The 21,414-nt window shown below is 34.6% G+C and overlaps 3 protein-coding genes across 4 annotated transcripts; 1 reads left to right on the forward strand and 2 right to left on the reverse strand.

The window, feature by feature from the left end:
* Positions 1-1,326: 1,326 nt before the first annotated feature.
* LOC139851416 (elongation factor G-1, mitochondrial-like) lies at positions 1,327-7,649 on the reverse strand. The gene is made up of 19 exons (XM_071840445.1): positions 7,191-7,649; positions 6,340-6,561; positions 6,015-6,136; positions 5,757-5,907; positions 5,557-5,628; positions 5,347-5,442; positions 5,120-5,208; positions 4,986-5,052; positions 4,868-4,906; positions 4,604-4,774; positions 4,442-4,516; positions 4,290-4,358; positions 4,072-4,193; positions 3,575-3,700; positions 3,349-3,469; positions 3,161-3,261; positions 2,496-2,556; positions 2,288-2,341; positions 1,327-1,692 (listed from the first exon to the last, which is right to left on the reverse strand). Exons 1-19 carry the CDS (start codon positions 7,578-7,580, stop codon positions 1,591-1,593), a joined length of 2,250 nt encoding a protein of 749 aa, XP_071696546.1. The 5' UTR covers positions 7,581-7,649; the 3' UTR covers positions 1,327-1,590.
* A 2,009-nt stretch (positions 7,650-9,658) lies between these two features.
* Positions 9,659-10,282, forward strand: LOC139854113 (uncharacterized). The gene has a single exon (XM_071843437.1). The coding sequence runs from the start codon at positions 9,659-9,661 to the stop codon at positions 10,280-10,282; it is 624 nt and encodes a 207-aa protein (XP_071699538.1).
* A 2,219-nt stretch (positions 10,283-12,501) lies between these two features.
* On the reverse strand, positions 12,502-18,934 carry LOC139853129 (uncharacterized). 2 transcript variants are annotated; one of them, XM_071842507.1, is made up of 10 exons: positions 18,371-18,934; positions 17,660-18,286; positions 16,032-16,119; positions 15,611-15,689; positions 15,053-15,175; positions 14,847-14,924; positions 14,220-14,323; positions 13,993-14,080; positions 13,654-13,752; positions 12,502-12,899 (listed from the first exon to the last, which is right to left on the reverse strand). In XM_071842507.1, exons 1-10 carry the CDS (start codon positions 18,912-18,914, stop codon positions 12,804-12,806), a joined length of 1,926 nt encoding a protein of 641 aa, XP_071698608.1. In that variant the 5' UTR covers positions 18,915-18,934; the 3' UTR covers positions 12,502-12,803. The 2 variants fall into 2 exon arrangements, with proteins under 2 accessions (XP_071698608.1, XP_071698607.1); XM_071842506.1 differs by having other exon boundaries at positions 17,660-18,934.
* Positions 18,935-21,414: the final 2,480 nt, after the last annotated feature.

The raw sequence follows: 21,414 nt of genomic DNA on the forward strand, positions 1-21,414 counted from the left end.
ACACTGTGGCGGGTTGGCACGATCCTGACACTGTATAACGGCTGAAAAAGGACAGCAGGGCGTAAGGAAACAGCAATAAGATAATGGCAGCACCTTTTGCAGTTTTATGAAATAAAAGGACAAGACGAAACAGCGTGGCACTAATATGTTTTTTGTCCCCTTATGTGGCACTAAGGGACAAAAGCTCACATGTATAAATAGACATGAATTGGGCTGAAAACAAAACAACATTCATCCACTCGAAATCATTCTCTAGAGTATTATCTTCTTAATACACAATCTACACTAACTAACCCGCACAACCGGAATAGTCACTTAGCACTCTTTGCGGTTTCAGGTAACGTTGTCATGACATAAACCCTTACACCGCCCTTGAGCCATCAGTTCTGGCTAACCCGAATGATGGTGAGTCATGTTTAACCACCCTTTCTGAGATCATCATCTCGTATTGGGGTTACTCACGGTGCTCCGGACCAGAATGTTAAACTCAATGAACCCTCAAATCACCCTTTATTTGTTGATCTTGCATAGCCCGAACCCGTTGGATTATTTTATGCTTGATCATGGACCTTCTATTAGGGCTGCTCCTGATCTATGTATTTACTGTTGTTGATTAATAAATTGTTTCTTTTCGAAAAGAAAAAAAAATAAATTTTGAAATAAAATTAAAAAAAATGTTAATGCAAAGTATTAAACTTAATAGGTCACAACTCACAAGTTACTGGATTCGTTATTTTGAATAATTTGTAAACTTTAGTTATCCTTGAAAATTTTTATATTCATGGTGATTATTTAACAAAACCTAAAATTGATGATTTCACACAATCCGTTTCATTTTTTTCTTTCCCTCCCTTCTCATTTGAATGTGACATTACATCCTCAAAATAGTGTTTATGTTGAGATTAAGAAGTAATTTACCTTTTGTGGAGATGTGTATAATAAACGATTGTACATTTGTAAATATATTTTTATATAAAAGATACACAACTCTTATTTGTACTTTTGCGTGTAAACCTTTTCAACTACATTTAATATATGTCAAACTCGTGTACTAGACTACTAGTTAGAGAGGGATAAAGACTACCTGCTGAAAATCTATTGTAGTTATCTACACCAACCTCATAACCCATTCAAGCAATGCCATTTTCACCACTCATAAAATGCAAAACAAAACCTGCTGAAAATCAACTTTTCATGTACCAAATGGGATGTTTCATGTTCCAAATGGGATGAAACAGTTGAGCAAAACAAAGCTCAATGATGTGGAGTTGCAACTTTATAACTGCAATCTGGTGTCATTTTTTGTGAATGTTCTTTAAAAACAGGCTTCACAATTCAGTGACAACAGTTGTCGAGTAAGAACTCTCCTTATAGCGGTCCAAGTACATGTGTCTCAATTCATGCCCAAATGTATACATAATTTATATTCTATATGAGGGAGGATTTATTTGATTGTACAAAATTACTGACCGCATTTCGGTCTCAACAAATATAATAAACACTTCACATTGATCAAAAGCAAAGAAATCAGTATGAAAAATATTTCAAGGAAAAAGATGTTGCTAAATGAGCTTAGCGACCAGAGTCAAATTATTCAGCGGTCTTGGGTTTATGTGCATTAATCAATTGTGTTTGCACCTCTGAAGAAACAGGGGCGTGTTCTTTGTATTCCATGGTAAATTCACCCTTTCCCTGTTAAAGTACAAGCATACATTTCAATATTCTATCATAATTACTGCTTACCTATTGAGCAAATATTAATATATTAAAATAAAATAGCAAGTATTTTTTTACTCAAATGTTGCCAGATAACATCTACAGCACCATCTAACATTTCATTAAGATTAACGCTGCAATAACAAAAATAACCTCCCAACAACCCCATAATATTAATAGTCGCATTATGATTTATAATGCTATGAAAGGATTGATATCGGTTATGTTTTATCCCGCAGCGGTCAAACAACCAAAAGGATAAGCTTAAAAAATGGTTCAAATGCGTAATAAGTCGGCCAATGCATGAAACCACTGGATGAATTAAATATAAAAAAAAATACATAGCTCTTGAAACAATATATGTATTTGAATTTGCATTTGTATTCGACATACTAATTATTCAAAAAATGTAGATTCTGGAAAAATGACTTTCAGGTCAACCCAATCGACTTGTAGCAACAAGTTATCCATTTCAATGTGTTACCCAACCCACCCAATTTTGTTGGTTCCAAAAACTAACGGGTGATTATAGACTAATGACTTAATCACGTAACAAAAATCTTTAAAGTACCTGTGTCATGGAACGCAGGGCTGTTGAGTATCCGAACATATTGTTCAGTGGCACCTGAAATCAAAAGACAAATAGGCATAAGTTATAACCAAGCCACTGATTGATCTAAAAAAGTACGATAACACCAACACTTTTACACATTAATGAGATCTAAATTGTTTAATATTTATTCCATAAAACGTTGTAAAATGGAGTATGGTGTACTTACAAGAGCGTTCATTACAGAATCCTCTCCATCCTGATCATTTCCAACAATTATACCCTTTCTCCTGTTATATAACACATCATACGATTGAATATACTAATACATTCATGACAAAATTACAACTTTTTAAAAAAGAAGACGGGTGTTTAGTTCTATACCTGGCAATCAAAACCCATACACCAAAATTGGGTTCAATGGGTCAACCATTTGGGTCCATTGGGTCTCAAGAAAGCAAAAGGAATGGGTCCAATATGGACCCATTTTAGTCTTCCAATATTTTAGGTCCATCTAGACCCGTGTAAACCCATTTCCAACCCATTATATGAAAAAATCAAAAAAAAAAAAAAACTAAAAAAATTTTAAAAACTTAGAAAATTTAAAAAATTCAAAAAAAGTTAAAAAACAAAATTCAAAAAACAAAATTAAATTTTCTTTTAAAAAGTACTAAAAACTAAAAATAATTAAATTTTTCCCAAATACAAAATTACATTTTTTTATAAAAAATTAGATTTTTTTTATAAAAAAATTCTTAAGAAAAAACGGGGCTCGACCCACCAGCCCGTTTCACCCGTTTGAATTTTGAGACCCATTCAACCCATGACCCGTTTTGACCCAAACACATTTGGGTCTCGACCCAACCCAACCTGTTTGCCAGACTTGGTGTTTACCTGTTCAGGTCCCCAGCAACACTTCCCTGATATTCAATTGGCACTTTCATTTCTACCATCATCACAGGTTCCAATATTACAGGCTTGCATTTTGTATAGCACTGTTAGATTAGATGAAGTAACAAAGTTAATCTCTGTACACATATTTGTTTATAAAACTAAAGTTAAAAAAAAAAAAAAAACAAGACCTGTCTAAAAGCATAAATTGAAGCTAATCTGAAAGCAAGTTCACTAGAATCAACAGCATGAGCTGCACCATCTGTTATAACCACGCGAATATTTTCAACCGGGTGTCCAATCAAAGAGCCCCTGCACATGCAAAAAGATTCAGTCTAATCAATAACGTATGAAGAACGTTAACTTATCAGCTTGCAAATATCTAACCCAAACTACAATAGAAAGTGGAATACTTACGAATTGGCAGCTTCCTTGAAACCCTTTTCAATGTGCGGGATAAAATTGGAGGGTACAGATTGTCCTATTATCATGTTCTCAAATTCAAACTTGGTTTCGGATCCAGGTGGAAGTGGTTCCATATACCTGTAAAACGAGCAGGAAAAACCAGGCACTTTAAAAAACAAAACAACCCATTATATGCAATAAAACTTGAAGCCCATGAATTGTTAATAGCACATCAGAAATTGGGTTTTTTTATTTAATTCAAGAAATCCGTATGGAATAACATGAAAAAGACACTATGTTGATCTCAAATGAATGTAATGAAGATATCTATACCATCATCAACTGACAGATGAAACATATCAAATGGGTCAAAGAGATCTGATGTCGCTAAAAAGTGTATTTTTGTAAAAACAAAAACACCAATATCATTAACTAAAACATCCCTTTGGCAACCTATAGAAAAAATATAAATATTAGTATGTGAATACATATATGCGGTAAGGTCTTACCCGCACACCCTTCCATATTGGCCTTGACCTCCACTTTGTTTCTTATGTAGATAATCGAATTCTGCACGTTGTGTAATTGTCTCTCTGAAGTTGACACGAGGTTTTCCAACAGTCGCATCAACCTTGCGTTGGGTAGATGATAAATGTACAAAAATGATGGTTAGGTGTTTACTTATATTTCTGAATATGTTGTTTTTAAATAAAACAGAATCTGGTACCTTATACTCCCTCTTAATGCGCTCAACGTAAACTTCCAAATGCAACTCTCCCATTCCAGATATGATAGTCTATGCAAGAAAACATCCACAAAAGTTGTGACAACATTAGATTTTGAAACGTAAAAAATAATCATTTATGATGAAATTAATACCTGACCACTCTCGGGGTCTAATCCAACACGGAATGTAGGATCCTCTCGTTGAAAACGATTCAGAGCTTTGGAAAACTGAAATGAGAAGATTCGAATATTTAAAGACTGATATAATGCAACCACTGAAAATTAAGCACCCGATATGTTAAAGGGAATACATACTTGTTTTCCAGAATCTTTTGAAACTGGTGAAACGGCTAATGAAACAACTGGTTCTGGAACGTTCATAGAGGTCATGGTGTATTTGACTGATCCGTCAGTAAAAGTATCTCCTGATGCACAATCTAAACCAAATACCGCTACAATTTGACCTGCATGGGCTTCTTGAATGTCCTGTATGGTCATCAAAAATCAACAATAGTCAGTCATAAACATATAAAGAAAAAGCATCAGAGCTTTTATCATCAACTGTCAACGGTGCAATACCTCCATAGAATCTGAATGCATCCGGCCTAGTTTAGATACCTGTCAAAGTTTGAACAAACTTTCAATAAATCAACTACTTCTGCTTTTAGTTATTATTTTTTTAGGATGCAGAACTCACTTTAATTTTCTTCCCAGTGTTAACGTTGGTTATAAATTCACCTTTCTTGAGCACACCTTCATAGATTCTTCATTAAAATGATAGAATATTAGTAATGAGCATAAAAACTAATGAGCATGAGAGAAAAAATTTACCTTAAGTAAGTTAACTGCCCAAATTGGCGTTCTTCCAATTTAAAAGCCAATGCAACCATAGGTCCAGCTGGCGTTCCAGACAACTTGACCTGTCAGCATTCCAAATTATGCATAAATTTAGTTCCTTTTTTTAAGGGGCATAATTTTAGTTCTGAAATATGGTCACTGAAATATAAACATAAGAATGTGAAGGCAGTAATACATACGGAGTATTAATTAGTGGATACCTTTTCTTCCTTCTTAGACTGGTCAAGGGCATAATTGTCAACTTCAAGAGGATGTGGCAAATAACAAAGAACGCCATCAAGAAGCGGTTGTACTCCCTACAGATTAACATAACAAAAAATAAATATACGTTATGTTTACTAAAATTTGAAAATGGGATTGTTAAAACTTAAAAGGATAAAAGGCATTAATATTAGAATATTAAGGCTTACTTTGTTCTTAAATGCACTACCCATAAATACCGGTATAAACTTCCGTGCTATAGTTGCTCTGCGAATAGCAGCCTGTTCAAAAACAATAAACCAGGCACAAAAACAGCATTATAAGTACACATGTTATAGTATGACAAATAAATACAATATTTTTAAAAAACACTGAACTTTTGAAGATAATAAAAAGGCTTCCTGCATACCTCAAGATCAACGGGCGATATAGGTTCGTCATTGAGAAATAATTCGGCAAGTTGATCATCAACATCAGAAACTGCTTCAATTAATTCGTGTCGCTTTTCGGTAACCATTGCTTGCATATCAGCTGGAATTTCTTCAGTAATGACTTTTTCACTGCAAAAAAGTAAAGAGGTTAACATCTCTGTTATTACTGTGTTTAAATATCTTTTCATATGATATAACAAACATCTTTGTCATTATAGTAAAGGACAAAAAAAAACCCGCTAGAGCCATGAAAATAATATGCTTTTAGTTGCACGAGGTCCACAAGACCCTGAAAGTCTGCTTCTAATCCAATTGGGATTTGCACTGCAGCACTGTGATGCCGAAGCTTCGTCCTTGCCTACATAAAAAAGATTTAAAAAAAATAAAAAAAATAAATTAAACAATTCAATTAAGTTTCAACTTACATTTACATACAATATAAACCATAAATTTAACTTTCAGATTACAATTACAACATGATACACCTTATGTCAAGATGATGTGGTTGTTAGATGATGGAAAGATTTGGTAAAATGATGTCATGCTGATGAAAGATTGTACCTGATTAAGAACCTTCCATGGATCCGCCCCCATTCGGTCAAGTTTATTAATAAAAGCAACCCTTGGAACCTCGTATCGTTTCATTTGCCTATCAACAGTAATTGACTGACTTTGAACACCACCAACACTACAAAGGACAAGGATTGCACCATCAAGAACACGTAAAGCTCTTTCAACTTCAATGGTGAAGTCCACGTGACCAGGAGTATCAATAATGTTCACCTGCAGAAACAACATAATTCTTTTGCTAATTAGATAGAAGCTAAACTATTCACGCAACTTATACCTTCTATATTTTCAGATAATCGGAATTTATTAGTTACATAATTACTAACAAACCACTTCTACTTTTGCTCAATTGCACACTGAATCTCCGGTTGTGGCTGGTTAAGCATTAAAAGGTAAGACAGCTGCCTATTTCCGCATATCTTTTAGCAAACTTCTAATTCTAATAAAAGTACCATATACAAAACAACTATACTTTCCACTAGTGATAAAAAGCTAAAAGACGATGCAAGAACATCTAATTCTTTGTTCTTTACAATAATCATAGACGAACCAGCGCCTATTGCTGTTTTAAACCAAAAACACACTCAATTACAATATTGTTATTATTATGTATATTTATATTTATATATTTGTTTATATTATGAAATAAAAAGGAATCTGGTGCTGGCACATATCCTAATCTACATTATGTTTTCACCCTAAAGCATTATTTTCTTTTTCAAATTGATGCACTAGTTCATTTCGCTCATTATTTTCTTTTTCAAATTGATGCACTAAACATTATCATTGCACCTAAATTCATCAAATACACTACAAAACGACAATCAAACTCATAAAATTACCTGATAGTCTTTCCAAGTACAATACGTAGCAGCAGACTGAATAGTAATCCCTTTCTCTCGTTCCAATTCCATGGAATCCATCTTCGCTCCGACTCCATCTTTACCTCTAACTTCATGAATCTCATGTATCCTTCCAGTATAAAACAACACACGTTCCGTTAACGTTGTTTTACCTGAATCTATATGAGCTGATATTCCTATATTTCTAACTTTCTCCATTGATTCCTTCCACCACGGATCCTTATCATCTTTCGCTCGTACGGCCGGTGCGGCGGCGTAGTGACGGTGGAGATTGAGAAGTGCGGTGACTGGTGACGGTGATTGTGATGGATAGATTGATGAACGGACGGTGTAGAGTAAGCGCGATGCAGAGGATCGAGATCGTGACATGGTGGTTAGGGTTTTGATGGAGTAGTGATAAACCCTACAAACACAGGGTTACTGTTAAGAAAGAAGATGGAGATCGTTGGATTGAATTGGTAAATGAAATGAACGCGGCGGGTTTAATTTGTAAATATTGAATAGTTTCATTTAGATCCTTAAAGTATTGATGAAGTTTCATTAAATCCGTCATATATGTGGGTAAATATACTAACATTATGTAATATATGAAGCTGGTGATTAAAAAGAGAAAAGAGAGGTATAAGATAAGTTTTATAATAATGTGTCTGGTACGAGTATTGTATAGATTGAAATCTTAATCTTATATCAAAATACGACTAAAGGGTTATAATATCCTATTACTAGTTTCAATGTTGTGGTTCAAAAGAAGAAAGTATTTTTCTAGAATACTGTACTTTATAATATAATACTAACACTAAGAAAAGGTAATATGTATGCATAACACTAATACTAATATACTCTATAATAACAAGCGTCTTAGATTTTATATTATATATATATTTATTTTTATTATTATTATTATTATTATTATTATTGTACACACATACTAATTGAAGTCAAGATTTTGGTCGTTTTCACAAGTCCAAAACGACATTTCAAAACAACTTTCAAACCTACTCCCCCGAACTTAACTTTCAAACCTACTCCCCCGAACTTATCATCTATGTACAATTTCAACCCCCAACAAAGAGGATAAAATGTAAATACGAAAACTAATTTAAAAAACTAAAAAACCAACTTCACCCAAATTTTTAACGGGTCGTATCTTTCTACACGCTTCGAGTTAAAAATTTCGTCCTCGCCGTTCAACTCGAAATAATTTTATGAACACAACGCAACTAGCTATGCGCGAAACGGTATACTTTTTAAAAACGTTAAATATTTCAGACTACTTTTTATACATATACATACACGTATAACAAACAACCCAAACTAACCACCTCATATCGATGGTTCTGTTCCCTTTGTTACGCAATTTTTTTGGCGTAAAAAACGCGCAGTACATTAGACATACTAGGTATTAACCACGTGCTTCCAAACATACCGTACCAACGAGTTTTAAATTCTGTAAACATAATGTTACGCTAAATATTAATATGCAACCCGAAAGGCCCCGCCGCATCGCGCAGGCTGGTGTTTTTCCTAGTTATTATTATTATTATTATATTATATTATATTATATTATTATTATTATTATTATTATTATTATTATATATAATACATTTGCTTACCCGATGTTTTACTTTCTATAGAGAACCAATGTACTCGTTCAAGAGTTTCCTCGCTTACCCAAAAACATTATTATACATAAACTTAAACTATAGCAATGTTAAATATGGGCGAGATTCAATTCTAACGAGCCTTCTTTATGAAAATTTATTGTGGCGTCCTCCTTTGGCTCTTCTTTTTGAGGTAAATTAACGAATAGTGTTTCCTCTTTACATTCTTCACAACTTTCACCCATTTGAAAAGATTTGATTAATTTGCAACACGACAATTCTACTTGGTATTATCAGCACAAACGTGTGGAAGTGGAAGATAGGCAACGGAGCGAATATTTTATTTTGACATGATTCATGGGTAAACGATTGTATTCTAAAAGATTCATTCTCTTCTCTGTATGAGTCTTGTTTATATCCACTGTTGTAAACGGCGTCCGTTGCAACGCTCGTTGCGGCGTTTTGGTGACTAAACCGTTTCGACCCCGTCCCGTTTTCTTATAAGCCGGTCAACGGTCAAAAGTCAGATCAAATGCAGGAAAAATTGGGTCGACGCCGGTCAAAAGTCAAAAATTCTGTTAAAATCGGTCATAAGTTGGTCAAATCAATCAAAATTGACTTAGTTTAGTATTCCATTTTGTATTATATTAACGCTAATAGCAATTATAGGTACAAACTTGTCAACAAAGGTTTTTTGGCTCTAAAATATGTGTAAATATATATTTACATATATAAAAGTCAACATTAGTCATCATCCGTTTCGACCCCGTTTTTTCCGTTGCGACATTTTGAGGTCGTTACCGTTTCGGCCCCGTCTCGCGTCTTTTTCAACCATATTTATATCCCATGACCACTGTTAATTTTTTTCGCTTGCCTGGTCAACAATTTCCCAACATCAGTAAGTGGAATCTCCACTTAGTTCTTCCTCTTTCTTTATTCAATGCCAAAAAGCTAGAGGATCTATTGCTTCTGTTGTCCCATGTCTCTTTTAATGATTTGGTTGAAGATCAAATCAGTTGGTCAGCTTCATCCGAAGGCATGTATTCGGTCTCTGACGAGGTTCGTATCTTAGTGCAATCAAATTTTGTCACAACCCCATATTGGCCAAAAGTAATTTGGGGTAATAATGTTCCGTCCAAAGTTATGTTGTTTCATTGGCTCGCCATTCGTAATAACATTCCTGTTAAAGATGTTCTCTTTAAAAGACATATCCTGCCTTCTTCTCAATCGAATATGCGTGTTTGGTGTTTGGACGAAATCGAAATCGTTAATCATCTTTTGTTACATTGTAAGTGGTCGTTTAAAATTTGGGCGGCTTTATTTAGATGGTGGAATTTATCTTGGGTGCTTCCGGGCTCGATCGAAGAATTTTTGTTTGATTGGTTTTATGGTATGGGAATCAAAGCATCTAAATTTTGGAAAATTGATCGGCGCCGCTACCATTTGGGCAATTTGGTTGGCAAGAATTGATTTTACATTCAATGGAAAATTCACGTGTCGCTCGATCTTGGTTCGCAATATCAAGTTAAAGACCTTCCTTTGAGCTACAAATCTTAAACTTTGCAACGGTGTCCACTCGTATGGATGGGATCACGATCCATATTTACTATGTTTTTAAGCTTTGCTTATTTTCAATTTGTACTTTCTATTATGACCGAGCTTGGCTCCGTCATTGTAACTTGTATTGCATCTTCATTGTTTTGATGAAGATCTTTTCAGATAATACAATTCAACTTTTTCGTGGCAAAAAAAATAAAAAATAAAAAAATAAAAAACTATAGCAATTAAAGATTGTTACAAAAGTCAAGATGGCTGTTACATAATCGCCTGCAAAAAAAAATTGAGAGAGATGCCGTGAAGTGGAAAAGTAATACAGAGCAATAATAATAAAGTTACAACTTAAAAGGGATAAAATGGTCGTTTGAATATGTAACAACGGTTTTCCTCTCTTTTCATCCTAATTTTTTTGGACGGATTAAAATCTAAACAAAAATGCAATGGACTCCCCTCTCAAACTCTTTCCTCTCTATCCCTTTCATTCTTAAAAAAAAAAAAAAAAAAAAAAAAAAAAAAAAAAAAAAAAAAAACTTAAGAATACATAGTTAGCCTTCTCTCTTTAAACTCTTTCCTTTCTTCTTCAAAAAAAACTTAAGAATGCATCCTCATAGCATAATCTACTTATTTTTTTCTATTATGAAAGTGAATAATTAATTTGAGACATCCCAAAATTCAATGCTGGACTATAGATTTGGGAAGGAGGTAGTAATTTTTTTTTGTCCCTAAGTTTTGACCGGAAAGAAAAAATAAGGAAGTGAATTGATGATTTTGACCTAATTTTTCTTTCAACTCTTCATTCAAAATTGAAAGGATCACACTTCCTTCCGTTTCACTTGCTTTCAATTCAATTCATTTCTCTTAATAAAAAACTACCCTTCTTGTTTAAAAACTAGAAAGAATTCGGACCGCGCGTTGCTGCGGTTATATCTGGATATACGTTGTTTGCTACCTAGTATACCTAATGGCCCGCACGTTGCAGTGTAACATTTTAACATCTTTTATAAAACTAATGTTGAGCGATAATAGAGAAAAAAATTGCGAACAAAAGGGTTCAAAGGACTGGAACTCATGTGATATAATTAGTTTAGTTTGTATATTATATATGTAATATATTTAATTAATCCAAAATATTTTATAATTTTATGGAAAAACTCCGTTTCGAATATAATTAGTTGCGTTTTATTCGTAAAATTATTTCGAGTTGAACGGTAATGACGGAGAAATCTAACTCACGGGGAGAAAAAAGATAAATTCCGTTAAAAAATTGGGTGAGTTTTATTTAATAATTATTATATTAAATTAAAGAGTTACATTTGAAACCCCAAAGTTACCTTTTATAACCTTTTTTATCCCTATATAGTTACAACTATAACCCCTCAACTATAACTCATTTAGCACTTTTCTTATTTGACCAAATCTACAATTAGGTGTACACACAAATTGGCCGAAGCGACCAAAATTTTGGTGGGGTTTAGTAGATATGGAAATGGAAATGGAAATAAGAGGTTCAAAATGTCCTTTGATTAAAAAGTACTCCGTAAACAATAATTATTGCATTTTATTAGGTTTTCTATTTTTAGTTTGGGATTTAAGACAGAGGTAGTACTGCAGAAGATCAAAGTATCTATTCATTTGGTTTTCTTTTTCTTTTTTTTTTTTATATGAAAATAACGAATACTCAAATATAATCAATGTCGTTTTTTAAAGGAAAACGCTCTCATGTCTCAAAAGGGACAGGAGAAAACGAGAAAGCTCGCATCTAGAAAACGTCATCTAAACAAAAACTATCTATAAACGAGCCTCCATGACGTACAAAAAAAAAACCATACAAACGAAGTAATCCAAACTAAAACCAAAAATTAAACGAAGAAAAAGGAACAAAGCAACCGAAGAAAGCAAGGCTGAACACAACCATCAACCTCAAGGACCCGCCCTTTTTAATTTACACCGTCTCTTTCAAATAGTTCTTCTCGGGTCGATTGACCTTTGATGTTAATTTACCATACAAACGAACTAATCTATTCACCTTTGATGTTTGCTGTTCTAGTAGTGTATTTCAAAAAGAAAGTACAGATATATAGTATACTGATGATAAGTTCGAATTGAATTTGTATATGTATATGTATACAGAAGATATACGGTATCGATTCACCTTTGTATACAGATGACTAAAAAACATACTGTATTAATATAACCAAGCATTGGCTACCATCAAAATGTAACAAGCTATTCAAAACAAAGAGCCAACTTTAAACCAAAAAATTATGTTGTTCAGAGATTTTGCAACTTCATTCCAGGAATTCAACTCAAAAAATCTATACGAGCTTTATGCTTGATCTGGCAAAAAGTGGTTTCACCGCAATTGGTATCTGGTCTATTTTACTGTTCCATTACAGGAATTCAACTCAACAAATCTATACGAGAAAACATACAGCTACCGAGAAAGCCAGAACTTTGGGGCCATCAATTCTCGATCAGCAGCAGAACCTTGCTTTGCGAGCTTTTGAATACGTGAAGAAAATTCCTCAGCCTGGTAAACATTATGAATGACATTCAGTTGAAACCGGTAACCTTTTCAATGTGGATCATATCAAGTTGACTTTCCAATCTTCTACTATTAAATAGAAGATTTTGGAAAATACACAAATAAGATCTAATTTAAACTTAGATACAGAATAGACATGTAAGCATGATCACGTGGGCTTAAACTTTTAAAAGTTGCAGCTAAATTAAGCAACTCTACCGATCTTTAGGTAAATCAGTCAAAGTTGTCATTTCTAGACTGTGAATTGAAGGCAATGCAAGGGGGAAATGAAAGGTTTCTAGGAATAGGATGTGGCAAAATGGGTGGGTCAAGTGATTTAGTGTCAAAACTTGTTTGTGACAGAAGAGTAATGTCTAGTAGACCTAAAACATTTAGCATCCAAAGTTCATTTTTATTAAAATTCTACCTTCATTAATCATATTCATATCAGAAAATTATTCTAGAAACAAAATATTTTAAACTAGATGCTTCATAAGGTTTAAATCCACAGACAATATACTTAAAATAGCTTCAGCCCGTTCACTCATTACCTTAACCTAGTTCATAGTTTACCCGTTCCAAACCAAACATAACCCAAATTGACCCATTCATAAGTAATTGGAGTGTATTTCCCAGAGAGTATACAAACATATATAGAAATAATGCATTATGCAGCATCAACCAAAATCAGATGGATAGCAATGAATTACAAGATTTACATTCTTTTAACAAAAAAGAGATGAAAGAGTAACAGCCTAACCTTTTCATCAGTCCACATTAACGAGCTTAATTGATTGTTAAGGATCCGAACGACCACATCCAGTGGGGTCATACCATCGGTTACTTCAAGTTCTCCAGCCTAAATGGAACACATACACAATATACTAATATGTCAACATCCACCCAAAGGTATAATACAAAATCTACAGGTAGGATTTAATTGTTACATTTGCCATCACATCATATAATTACTGAAAGGACATATTTGACCAACAGTCAGAACACTTTCATCTGATGATATACTACAGTAAATACATGGGCAACAAAAGCCAACGAGACTAAATTCATACTAATTTGACTTGAGTTATTAAAACTTCACCTGATTGGCATTGAGAGTCTGAATGACAGACTTTATTTGTTCCGTCAGCTGTTCCATTTCTCTTTCAATGAATTCAGCCTGCTCATACCTGAAATTTAAATAAAGGTAAGGAAAAAATTAAAACAGAATATAACTCCAGCTACACATTTAATAAAAAGACAAACCATGTGACCAACACAACACTATGATTGATACATTGATATATAATAAGTAAAGTAGATACTCACATTGCATCCCTGGTGGAAGCTGCTTCATCATCAAGAAGTAGACCGTGCTCGTCTTTGTATATTCTCTCTGCTTCTTCTTCCACACTTTGTATAGACTTATCAACCTAAGTGATGTAGCAAGTGAAAGAAGCTATGTCAGACGAGTGATAAAGAGGCCTAAAAATCAACCTAAAGCTGAGTCTAAATAATTTCTCACCCACACATGGCCTAAATAATTTCTCACTCATATTGATTTATATCTGTAATATTATTCTTTTTTTTTTTTTCTCAATGTTCGGGCTCAATTGTTTCTCACGTTGGTATAAATGATACTCTAATAGCCAAAAGAATAGAAAAAATAGAAACTGCTAAAATAGGTCAACTAGAATTCGTGAAGCATAAATAACAAAAACGTATAGTACAGACAACCAGAAACTCATAGTACAGAATGCCATGATTACTATATTAGACTCTGAAGCATACTGATAAGATAAAATGTAGTAATTAAAGAAATAAATATATTAATACATCTTCTACAAGACAACGAGACTCAAAAGCAATCTTTTATTATCATTCAAATACCATGCATTCTACTAATTAGTATGCTATGGATGTGCAAAAATATTTTAATGAACTTCATGAATATACCTCTTGTTGATGAGTCTCAATAAGCTCTAGCTGTCGCTCAAGGTTTGATTGGGTCTCAACAACTTTTGCAACTTCCGCCTGAATAAATAAAAATTCAGCATAAATGTTAGGCAGCATGAAAGAACAATTGAACATTTAGTGACTGATTAGAAACATTTAGTGAATCGAATTTGCAATATTTAAGTATCAAATAAAATACGACTCACCTCAAGCTTAAGTAGAACATCTCGCTTCTGCAAAATTCTCCTGTCCCACTCAGCTATAGCATTAGCTTGCTTCCTGAACTTGCCAGTTCGCTCTTGGAGCTCCACATTCCACTCCTTGATGATCTTTAAAGAAAAATTTTAAAAAATGAGAATTATTGTATTAATAACAGAGAAAACCCCAATCTACAAAAGTTACTGACTTAGACACTGCATTCTTAAGTTTGGAGATAAAGGAATGGGAAAACAAAAGAAAGAAAAAAAGCTTAATAAACTTTTCAGTGTTCTCATGTTGGAAGGTAAATAAAAGCAATAAGTTTCCTTCAAACTCTTTTCTCTTTAGTTTTTACTCCCAAAAAGTATCCGAAAAGATAACCAACAAGAAAATTGGTATCTCTCAAAAAAGAACATGACCATTGTGAACGAAATCTAAACAGACTGTTGACATTCAAAATGACAAGGCGGGATGGCTTATTTATTATAAGAAATTAAATGCTGCCAATTTTGAACCAAATTGCATTATAGTGATGGCAACAGATAACAAGAACATTGTATGAATACCTCTTCAACAGTCTTTCCAGTAATTTCAGATGGTAACTTTGGTGCAGAGACTACAGGTGTGCTGACACTTGTAGTTGTCCTAAAGGCAAGAAGGATCAGGTCAGACATGATGTACACAGAGATTAGAGTTATTTAATACAAGGAAGTTTCAGTGATAAGACATTATACTAACTATTCAGCATAAAAAAAGATCAGAGCTTTTCTTATGTACCTAGGATCTACATATGAGATCAATTTATAGTATACCTAAATATCACTTTATCAGCAATATTGTTACATTATAATTAGAAAAAATAGTATAATTTTTTTTTTTCTGGAGAGTAAGTATTGTACTTTTATAGTACATATAAGAATAAGAATACGAAAGCATTAGTTTTATTTACAACTAAAAGGCCATTATAAGACAATATTGATGACTGACCCGATGCTGGAAGATACAACCAATGCAGATGATGTTTGAGCAGTAGTGGTTGTAACAGTTGAAACGGTTGTTGGGGAAGCAGGGGCACCTGCAGAAAAATTTCAGGCACAAAACAAACATATGAGTTACAAGCGAAGATGGTCCAAAAGCAATAACGTATATAGAGATTGTTTATACATTTGCCAGCAAATAAGTTAGTTGATAGCAACATATAAGTCTTACAACAACAATATAAGGCTAAAGGCTCTGTGCCTATTCTCACATGAGTAGATTCACATGAGAATAACTCACCAGCCAGCTTTGTGAACCAAGTCCATACAGACACTAATGAAAGTATTTTAGCTAACTTCATTTATTGAGAAAGACAGCAATAATTCAATACTTAACAAATCATGACTCAAATGATAACCAAATCAACTGTATATTAATTTTATCGAAATTATGATTGAAGGAAATTGAACAGGTAGTGTTTACCTAATTCAGTTACTTTTGAATTCTTAACTATTTAATACAAATATAAATATAATATATGTACTCCAATTGAAACGAATCTCAAAAATGAAAAAACAACATGCAGATGAAGAAAAATGAGATTATCAGAGTTCTTTGAAAATATCAACTAAAAAAGAAAAGAAAGAAGACCCTGAGGCCGGATGGCCCATGGAGAGAAAGCATACAAAATTTTAGTGGAAATCCTTCATAACATTATCCAAGGATCTGCCTATTAACATATCTCAAATTGTCGACCAGCAGTTCAGTTAACACATAATACATCTTCAATTTGTCCAATTTGTTGTTTCTTGCTTCACTTTGTTGTTTTGAACTTTGAAGGCCAAAGCCATCGTTTAGGGTCTACCATTTTAGAGCCATTATTCAATTTTCGTAGTGTTAGAAGTTAGAAAGGAGTTAGTACTTAGCATATATGGACTGATAATGAATATTGGCCCCAACAAAAATTAGCCTAGCAAAGTTTAGTAAAAAGATCTAACCAATGTTTGAGCCTAAATTGATGAGTTGACTGCCGCTTAGAGCCTAAATTGAACTTCATGCAGGTTTAAAACCCATGAAAATTTGATTCTACCATTTTCATGGCGTCTCTCACAATTATTTTTAACCTACTTATTGGCCAGAGGTCCATTCGGAAGCAATCTCTCTATCCATAGAACATTGAGAGGAAGGACTTTCTCTAGTCTTGGGGAGTTTCACTCTGGGTAGAGAAATGGCATCTCTTTATTCTAGGATAAGGGGAAGGAATGCCTACATCTTACCTCCCCCATACCCCACTTTTGTTTGATTGGGTTTTGTTGTTGTTGTTGTTGTCTGACCAACCTTATATGAAAATTCAATAAATACACAAGGCGCCCAAGGCCCCGCCTCACATCACCTGGAGCCTAGGCACCATCTTAGTTGCGCCTGATTCCGTACTATCCCCTAGAGGCAGTCCAAAGAGCTCTGCCCAGTGCCTTAAGGCACCCAGAAAACTAAGACTATAACTCACAAATTCAAATAGTGTTAAAGGGATTCTGTGTTAGTTATTATCAATAAAAATAGTACACAAAACTATCAAAATAATATCATGCCACAAATGTTGCTGGAAAGTCAAACCGACATTATACTAACAAACTCACCAAACAAAGACGAGGCAGCTGTCGACTGTGGCTGTGACGAGGGCATAAGAGAACCAACAGTTGTAGACGACGTTTGAAATCCCAGAAAAGAACTTGATGTTCCACTAGAAGTTGCAGCAGCATTAGTAGAACTTGCAAAACTCGACACGGATCCAGCAGTTGTAGTAGCTGTAGTACTGGCTGAAGACGCCACACCAAATGCTGGGAACGTAGAAGCAGATGCTCCAGTACTAGCTGTTGTAGCTGGTGTAGTACTAGCTGACGATGACACACCAAACGCAGAGAAGGCAGGGGCAGAACCAGAAGTATTCGCAACAGTCGTAGTCACTGGTGATGAACCTACTTTAAAACCAGAACCTAAACTCGAAGATGATTGAAACCCAGTTGATGCTGTCACATTTGTAAAAGAAAATGATGATGCAGAACCAGTAGAGCTCAACGATGAACCAGAACCGGTTGATTTCCCCAATGCTGAACTAGTTGAAAAAGAAAATGATGATGCAGGATGAGGAGCCGAACCCGAAACAGAACTAGAAGATACACCAGGGCTGGGAAGTGAAAAACTAGGAGCTGAGGAAACAGTTGATGCAACTGAACTTGCAGTTGAAGCATTAAGAAATGAAAACCCTGGCGCTGAAGAGGTATTAGAAGCAGCTGTAACTGTACTCGAAATCGAGCTCGATGAGGCAAATAAATTAGGAAATGATGAACCTGTTGATGCTGTTGCAGATGATGCACCAAATGCAGTAGTTGAAGAAAACAGTGAACTAACAGAACTATTTGCAATTGAAGTAGAACCTGAACTTGAAGAAGCCCCAAAATTGCCGAAAGTTGTATTTGAACCAAATAAATTAGTAGTAGATGTTGTGGTTGTATTAGTGGTAGTACCAGTAGAGCTAGAGTTGGATCCAAATAAATTAGATCCACCAAACGGTGAGGAGGACGGTGTACTAAACGAAGTAGAACCAGTTGCGGACGCGGTTGACGGAGCGGCGAAGCCAAACGCCGGAGGTGGAGTGGCGGAAGACGGTGTGGAAGATGATGAAGATGATGTTGATGATGGTGGTGCTCCGAATGTAGGGTTAGGGTTTGTAGTTGTGGATGAAGTGAATAGTGAAGGGGATGAACTAGGGTTTGGGGAGAATGAAAAAGGTGAGGATGATGAAGATGATGATGCGAATGAGAATGGAGATGGTGATGGTGATGGTGATGAAGAGGTGGTTGGGGGATTTGTGGAGAATGAAAAGCCGGCCATTGTTGATGATTCTGGAGTTTAATTGAATTTTGAATTTGGATCGGATGATACGGGAGGGACGATGAGGGTTTATGAAAGAATTAAAGCATCATCTTTTTTAGACAAAATTTAAGAAGTGTAAGTAGCGTTAGTGGTTCTTTGTATGTTTTTTGTTTGTCGTTTTTGTTAATTTTGTGTGTTGATGGTTCATGTTCTCTTTGTTTTTGTTGTTTATAATTTGTTTAGTTTGTGTATGTCTTTGTTTTTTTTTTTTTTTGGTTAGGATCGGTTGTAGTTAGCGGGAGCTCGTTTGTTAGGTTTGTTTTATGGTTCTTGATCTTAGTCGTGACGATGTATCATCGTTTGTCTCCTTCATCTTTCGATGAAGGGCCTTTAGTTATATAGTTTTTTGCCAATAAAAAAAAAAGAAAAAAAAATTAATTACTTCTTCCTGAACTTTACATCTGAGTTCTCGTCCTTTTTCCTTTTTTTGCATCCCTCGTCCCTGATGTATCACAAATAAACATCTCTCGTCCTTCCGTCTACTTTCTATTTTCTGTCAAATTCAGCCGTTAGGCGTAGTCATGTGCTAAACATGTGAGAGTATTTTCATCGATTTACATTTTTCTTTACCATAACAACAAACTAGAAGGACACTAACACACCAACATGAACAAAAAGCAAACCAAACTAACTTAGCCAAACTTCTAGGTCGAGCTTTACGACCTTTAGGTCCCCGTCTAGTGATTCAACATGACAAAATTAATCGCAAGTCTTGCCGATTCAAAAAGAGTACACTCACCTACTCACTCATAAACCCCAATTCTAAATATCTCTCCCTCTTATCTCCAATGGCGTTAATCGCCGCCGGCCCTGGCCAATTTCTCAACCTCCGTCAACGTCAGTCTCTTACGCCATCAACTTCTGTTACCGCTACCAATCCAATTAGATGCGAACGAATTACATCTCAAAACCCTTGCAAACCCTCAAAATCAGGAAGCTCCGAAATCACATATGTTCTTCGTAAAAAATCTCGCAATCTATGCTGCTGCTGGTGTTTTGTTTTCACGTGGCATGTAAGAATCCTAATTTTTCAGGTTTCCGAGCTTGTATTTTTAGATAAAGTGAAATCGATTATTGTTTGTTCAGAGGATTCGTTTTTCGAAATGGTTTCCATAAAATCTGGTGGTGTATACAAGCTCATCATCGTCTTGAATATTTATCATCCCTATTTTGCGAATATGTTCATCTCTAGATTTGGTTAAAGATGATGGCGGTGGGGGTGGGGGTTAAGATGATTGCGGTGGTGGGGGTTGAAGATAGGTTTGGTCTTGATTTTATGGAATTATAAAACTGAGGTTTTTAATTTGGGGATGATTAACATGAGATGATAAGGATGAGGGTGAAAATATAAGTTAAATAATAAAGAAAAGAAATAAAATAAAAAGACTAAAGTACCCTTACATGCTTTGCACATGACTGAACAAACGACTGAAATAGACAGAAACTAGACGGGTGGACGAGGATGTATAATTGTGATACATTAGGGACGAGGGATGCACAAAAAAAAGGACAAGGAGTCAAAGTTGATGTAAACTTCAGGGACGGGGAATGAAATTTTGTCTCTTTTTTTATAAAAAAAATTCTCTGTAGTACCTTTTTTTTTTCCTTTTCTTTCTAAGGAAATGTCAAAACGCACAAAGAATAAAGATGATGGAACTTACTATAATTCAACAACCGTTATATACAAATCTTTTATGCACCTTAAACGATAACCTTAAGTATACCGTGGTTAAATTTTTCTTCAGAAAAGCATAAATTAAATACAGATACATCACAAGACTAATAAAGTTACGAGCGATAGAGATGATACGATTTACTTCAATAGATCGATCTAACATGAACAAAGAACAAAACCTAGTACTGTAACTGAAACCGAAACACATACACCTCTATTATAACTCATTACATTGCACAATTACTAATTAATTGAAAACAATTGAGACATTACATATGAAACTTGTGAAAAAATATGCCCTATTTTAAAACGGCCTCCGAACGTCTTTGAAGCCCAAAAACAACCAAGTAAACGATTGCAACCAACGACGACAGTCAATGCAACCCAAAACTAGTCAACGAGTACTTCATTTGTGTAATGTAATATGGTATGTTGATTTGGTACCATGTATCAATTCAGCGTGTAAATCTTAATCGAAATTGAGGGAGGATGATACAGTTGGAATCAACCTAGTTAATTATAATGTTGGGAATAAGTTTGTTACTGGAAGAAACTTGATCGAGATGCTTTGGACGGAAGCAATAACTTCAGTCAATGGGAACCCCAAAGTTCAAGTGGTCAACTTTCGGACCACTTGTAAGTATTTTGACCACAATGTTCTGCTCGGGATTCAGATTAATATGATCTCACTTGTTCTGGAAACTAGAAAATATTTTTTTACAACCCATAGTCATTATTATTACGAAGTCTCTGGAAGAAGATGGTCAGTCGACAACATCTTTT

Source organism: Rutidosis leptorrhynchoides, chromosome 6 (genome assembly GCF_046630445.1).
Source record: "Rutidosis leptorrhynchoides isolate AG116_Rl617_1_P2 chromosome 6, CSIRO_AGI_Rlap_v1, whole genome shotgun sequence".
NCBI lineage: Eukaryota > Viridiplantae > Streptophyta > Magnoliopsida > Asterales > Asteraceae > Rutidosis > Rutidosis leptorrhynchoides.